The following is a 6,587-nucleotide window of genomic DNA, read 5'->3' as shown; positions in this document are numbered from 1 at the left end:
TTTAAAAAAAAGGCACACAAATACCATTTTTCTAATATTTTAATATTTTGTCACCTGCAAACTGTAGCAAAACATTATTAGCTTTATTATGCAGAAATGAGTCCTCGGTGTGGAGATTTTAGGCGTACAGAAATGAATAGCTTTATTGGGCAAAATAAAAGTGTGTGGGTTTGTTTTTTTCCATTTTTAAGTGAATAAAATTTATATAATTTTTATTATTTAACATTGAACTCCCCACATCCCTTCAAGCCAGATTGCTAAAATGATTGAAGTCTTCAGTGACGTGTCGGACTCATAGACCCACTTGTCTGCTCTTCCACGTAGCATAAAGTGTTATGAGTTAGAAATACTGATATGAATAATTACCTAGTCCCTAAGAAAAAAAATATATGTACAGTACTGCAGCTTAATGAATATGGAATCTGCAATAACTCACCAAATTTAATATACATGATACGCCTTCAATTAACCCCTTGGCTGCCCAGACACTTGATCGTTATTCTTCTATGCAGCCAACGGACTGAATGAAAAAGAAAAGGCTTCCCAATTGCACGTATTACCTTGTTTTTCTTACTTTTTTTTTTGTTTAAATACAAAAAAAATATAATTGCAGGCTCTGAAAGAACTCCCTGTGTTTAAAGCTTACGCTGGTTAAACAAGACAAACAGTGCAAGAGGCAATACATGTACGGTGATGCCTGGTAAGCTCCTGTGTTAGTCTAAGGCTATAAGAAAGGATTTGTCGATGAACTTCCTGCTGGAAACTGTCCCGAGGGAGCCCCGGCCTGCAAGAAGGAAGGAAAATGTAATACAATCAGTTACAGTCCAGCAAATCAGAAACAATATTACTAAGTTGCACTTAGGGTCATAGAACATCATAAAAAGCCCAATCCGGAAAAGCTTTCATACCACTATGATATACCTTTAATGAACTCATGTATGCAATGACAACGTGACTATTAGGGCTTATTTAGACAACCGTATATCAGCTGGGTTTTCACGCCGAGACGATATATGGTGTCCTTGTCTGCAGGCGGGGATGGAAGAGCCAGGAGCAGGAACCGAGCTCCTGCCCCTTCCCACTATTTGCAATGGGAGGGGCGGAGCTAAGCAACATTACTTAGCTCCGCCCCATCTCGCCCCCTCCTATTGCAAATAGTGGCAAGGGGCGGAAGCTCAGTTCCTGCTCCTGGCTCTTCCATACTTTCCCCCTGCAGACAAGGACACCGTATATCGGCTCGGCGTGAAAACCGAGCCGATATACGGTCGTCTAAATAAGCCCTTAGGTGGACATGTTCTGTTTTAGTCTAGAAAGGTTTTCCTATCGCTCAAGTCATTTAGCTGTATTTTATGCATAGGCACGCCATGCAAGGAAAAACAGTACACTGGGAGCCACAAAATCCAGTGGGTGAAAGTCAATAGCAGCAGCATGACTAACACAATGGGAGCAGGTTGTATCTGCCAGCAAGGTCTGGGATCATTGAAGCGGTGTCACATCCATGTACTGCTTGACATGATGCACAAAAGGTGACAGTTTCCTTCGCCTTGATTTTATTTGCTGACTATTTTTTTGCCATGTTACAGATACAGCAGAGCTACAAGTCTTATCTCAGGAAATTGTTGAAAAGTTACAGTAGCCGACTTTATTTTACTGCACCACCAAAATTCACATTGGTTTCATGCAACAAAACTTCACATGTAGCAAAATTTGGGAATTCAAGTCCTCCTTGAGTATAAAAGGATTTCTTTTGTTCAACATTTCAGTAGAAACATGAATTAGGAAAAGAAAATGGGTATTTTAAAAAGCCTACAAGTTTCGAGCAGCAGCTCTCAGTCTTATCACATGACTAAAAGCTCCTGCTCAAAACATGTAGGCATTTAAAATACCTATGCTGGTTTCTTTTATTTATTTTTCTACTTAAAAGGTTTAAATTAAAAAAATCCTCTTATACATCAGAGTTGCTAGACTTGCGTTTTTTCTTCTATGTTCACCATCAGTGGCAGTCTGCTCCATGTACTCAATGGGGTGGAAAACCAGGCCTAGGTGAGCTGACAAACCGGGTTAGTAACTGGAGGGGAAAGTCAGATCCTAGGAGTAACACAGAGCTGTAGTCAGAAGCAGTAGTCAAGTCTGATATCCAAGTATCAGCTAGGACAGAGTGCCAATGAGTAAACCAAAAAAGATAAGCCGAGTCACCAAGTCCGCGTCAAAAGGCGAGACACAAACTAATACTTCCTCAGCTGAAGTAGGAGAACCAGAGAAGAGCCACAAAGAAAATATGACTAGTACTTCACAAAGGGAAGTGCCGGTTTAAATATACCTTGCAAAGCATTGATAGACTGTCCAAAATAAAGGACAGCCCAGATATCCAGTGATCATAGCCATAGGGTAACCTGCAGACAAGAGACAGCACACAAAATGAAGAGCCTCTGTTCAGAGAAAGATCCCCGATACAAGCGCAGACCGGAAAACACAAAGCCCAATAAAACAATGCTCCGTGTTATCCTCTAGGCACGGTGCCACATGGAGCATCAGATGCCTGTGGCGATTGAATTCTCTTAGGGATCACTTCCCCGAACATCTTGATAGTTTCGTATTCTTCTCTGGACTCTCTACCCCTCATGTAGCCTCAGGGAGGGCGACTCTGTAGGTTCAAAACACCACTAAGGCCTCCTTCCCACGAACGGATTTACGCCGCGTAAATCCGCGGCAAAAATCCGCTGCGTTGCCCCCTGCTATTAGGTTCTATTGAACCTAATAGCACAATGCTCACGATGCGTAATTCCACCGCGGAATTCCGCACCGTGAAATCTCCCGTTCTCACCCGCAGCATGTTCTATTTGCTGTGGGTGTACGCGCTGACGGCTTCCATTGCAGTCAATGGAAGCCGTCCATTCACGCTATCTCAGGCTGCAACCAGCGGAAGATAGCGTGAAAAAACGCTTCCCCGCCTACCGCCGCGCGTCACATGACGCGGCCGGCACGTCACGTGACGCGGCCGGCACGTCACGTGACGCGGCCGGCACGTCACGTGACGCGGCCGGCCGCGTCACGTGACACGGCCGGCCGCGTCATGTGACACGGTGGGCGTGTCACATGACGCGACGGCGGTGAAGCGTCTTCACGCTATCTTCCACTAGTAAGTATGGGGTCTCTGGGGGGCGCCGTGACGGGCTTCACTGCGGAATATTATGCGGCGGAGCCCGTCACGCTCGTGGGAAGGAGGCCTAAGTGGGAAGTTTTGTTGCCTGAAACTCTTGTGAAAAGTAAATAAAAATGTATTTAGCGCTGTTGCATTAAAATAAAGTCTGTGTTTGTGGTCCTTTTCAACAATTTCCTGACTTCTAAAGAACCCGAGGCAACAAGGCCTCATTCACAAGACGTATGCATAAAACACCCACAGCGTTTAAAAGGTCTGTGTGATGCCGGCTCTGCTTATGGCAGTGAGTGTACTGCGCATAACCGCTTATCTCACATGCGCAGTGCATTTTTTATTTATTTGTTTTATTAAATCTTCAGCCGTTTCATAAAGTCACCCATACGCAATGTACTGCTTATGAACAGCTCTGCATACGCTGCCCATAACAAAGTATAGGGCTCATGCTGCGTGGTACACAGAGAAATACAGCATGCTGTGATCTTGTTCTCTCACGTAGCCACACGCAGTGTTTATATGCCAATGTGAATGGATCAATGACCGTTTAATTTTACTTTCATTGACTCCATTCACCATGTGTCACGTGGCTGAAAGCACAGTCGTGTGAATGAGCTCCTAAAGCTTTGAACTAGCACACAGATCAAAACTTAAAGGGGTTTCAGTCCAGCTCCAGGCTACCCCAGGGTCGGCATAGAAGCCACTGCTCCAACCCCTGTGCAGCAGTTGGCGCAGCTCATTGAAATCAATAAGCACAATTCTCATTAACCCTTTCTAATCCACTGTCTGACCTCTGAAGATATTATGATTTAAGGCTGTACAGCTCCAATGTTGGAAGACGTCCGTCGGGGTTCTCTTACTGTATATTGCCAGCCTCTCTGCTGTCGGAGCCTATCCAACGTGTCACCTCATGCAGTACTGGCTTTAGCCAGCAAATAGCGCCGTTGTATAAGGGCAGAAAAAGACACAGCTCCCTAGGAAAACCAGGATACAAATTGGATTGGAAAGGGTTAATTTCAATAAGAGCTGCAATTTTCGAGCGCAGGCCACTACACAGGAGTCAGAGCAGCTGTGATCCCAGACCACTGGCGCTCTCCCCATCAGATGAGGACCCTCTGCTACCCATTAAGGTTATATTCCGAAGGCCATCCAGGCTGTCCACATTACACCAGGTGAGACTATTCCTGCACACCACTTGTTTTTTTCTCATTTGGGAGGCGCTGTTCTTGTTTACACATCCATTTGTGAATCTTGTGAAACCCGGCAGTGACAGCCAAGCACTGCCTGGAAAACCCCTAGAGACGAGTGCGCCATTCGGGACTATATAACGAGCCTCATCTCAGTCACTGAGGAGAAAGTGTCATTTCAACTAGAAACACTTTCTCCCCTTTTGCACCGCAGAGAGCGAGTACCTGCTTGAATCAATGCCCATGCTGCTGCAATCACAGGAATTTATTACCCCTTAGGTTGCTTCGACAGTTTGTAAATACCTGTTTGCTTAAGATATTCAAATTATTTTAGCCAGCACTAAAACGAGCGAAAGTGAACAAGAATCGTTTGTTTTAAACGTGAGTCAATAACCGATTGAGAATCGTGCACTTTTCTTTCATTACGTTTCAGCAAGACTAAAAAATCATTGGATAGTTCACTTCTCACTGCGTTTAAACATAGAGATGTGGAACACTGAATGAGACGTGAAAGATTCTCAACATTGATCTTACTGTCTAAACAGTTGGTATGAGTGCAACTGCCTGCTTACACCAGATGCTAATTAATCAACCAGTGACTATTTTTAGGTAAGCAACAAGTGAACGCATTACTGCTATAGTCTCCCTGTTAGCAACAGTGTTAGAACAATTATTGCTTCCATTCCCTCAATTCAATGTAGACGAGGGTTGTTACGTGTAAAGTCATGCTAATACGAGTCTCCTACTTCTCCTCATATGGAAATGAATGGAGTAGTCAGCCTGCGAATGAATGAAGCCAACAGCGTAAACCACTTAATTTTTAATTCTAGATTAGAAACTGAACTGCATACACTAAGAGGTTTTTAAGCACACTTCGAAATTACATCTAGGCTTCAAGTAGGTCATGCTTTCTCTCTGTGCCCACTAATGCACTTACCATGAAAGGATTACTAGAGACTGCAGGAGCTGCAACCTGTCCAAATGGAGTAACCACTGACTTTGCTGGACCAAACACGCCAAAACCAGCTCCTTAAGCAAAACAGACAAAAACAGGAAACAAAATAAAGATATTGCAAATAGTTGATTTCAACAGAAGTTTGTGTTTTGGCAGAGTCTGCAGCTTTAACCCCTTCGTGATGAAGCCCATTTGCACATTAATGACAAAAAGGAATGCAAAGATGAAAGAAAAAAAAAAAAAGACTCAAAAGTAGTTTCATTTTTCCGTCTACATAGCCATATTAGAGCTTATTTTTTGCGGGACAAGTTGTATTTTTTAATGGCAATTTTGGGTACATATAATGCACTGTATAACCTTTATTTATTTTGTTTTTAGGGGGATTGGTGGTGGTGGTGGGGATTCTGCTTTTTGATTTTTGGATTTCGTTTTTACGGAATTCAGTGTGCAAAATAAATAATGTTCTAACATTACTCTCTGGTTCAGCACGATTCCGGCGATACCAAGTTTATACACTTTTTTCTGTTTTGTGATTTTTGTACACAAAAAAAACTTAAGACTTGTTTTTGCGTCGCTGCATACCAAGAGCCATAGCTTTCTTATTGTCCTATCAACGGAGCGCTATAAGGGCTTGTATTCTGCAGGATGAACTCTAGTCTTCATTTACCCAAATTTTGATTGCTTTTTATTTTATTCTTCTTCTAGAGGCAAGATGAAAATACCCCGTAATTCACCGAGCCGTATAAATAATGCGTTCTATTAGGTCTGCAGGCCAGTACGATAACACCAATAGCGAATTTCAAAGACTCCAAATATTTTTATTCTTTGTTAACAGTGCTGTGTAAGGTTTGTTTTGGGTTTTTTTTGCACGCGATTATCCGTACTTTTTAATAGTACCATTTGTTGATCCATGCAACGCTTCAATCCACTTTCTATTCATCTTTATGTAAGCCAGGACAGGCAAAATTAGCCATTTTTTCCATGCTTTTTGTATTTTTTTTTCATGACGTGCATTGTGCAGGTTAAATAATGTACTAACGAATTTTTTTCTGGGTCATTACAAACTCAGTGATACCACAATGTGGTAATAATTATTTTTTTTCTTTGCATTCATAGTAAAGGGGGATAGGTGGGGTTCTAGCATTTATTTGTTTTTTTTTTACACTAAATTTTGTCCCACTAGGGGACTTGTTTATCAGCATCTTTGATCATTCATCTAATATGTACAGAAGTGTATTAGAAAGCCTATGAAGGTCAGTCAGAGGCTGAGCCTCATAGGCCACCGTAGCAG

At 42.5% G+C, this 6,587-nt stretch overlaps 1 protein-coding gene across 3 annotated transcripts in view; it reads right to left on the bottom strand.

The window, feature by feature from the left end:
- Positions 1-21: 21 nt before the first annotated feature.
- The window catches only part of AGFG1 (ArfGAP with FG repeats 1), a 72,633-nt gene continuing 66,067 nt past the window's right edge, over positions 22-6,587 (bottom strand). For all 3 annotated transcript variants that reach the window (XM_066598189.1, XM_066598187.1, XM_066598188.1), the window contains 2 exons: positions 5,279-5,370; positions 22-784 (listed from right to left, as the gene is read on the bottom strand). In XM_066598189.1, the coding sequence (XP_066454286.1) occupies positions 725-784; positions 5,279-5,370 (152 nt within the window). In that variant the 3' untranslated portion in view covers positions 22-724. The remainder of the gene's footprint in view (positions 785-5,278; positions 5,371-6,587) is intronic.

The sequence above is a fragment of the Eleutherodactylus coqui genome, chromosome 1, assembly GCF_035609145.1.
Source record: "Eleutherodactylus coqui strain aEleCoq1 chromosome 1, aEleCoq1.hap1, whole genome shotgun sequence".
In the NCBI taxonomy this organism is placed as follows: domain Eukaryota; kingdom Metazoa; phylum Chordata; class Amphibia; order Anura; family Eleutherodactylidae; genus Eleutherodactylus; species Eleutherodactylus coqui.
The sequence above is the reverse complement of the archived record's forward strand: the minus strand, read 5'-3'. Positions and strand labels throughout refer to the sequence as shown.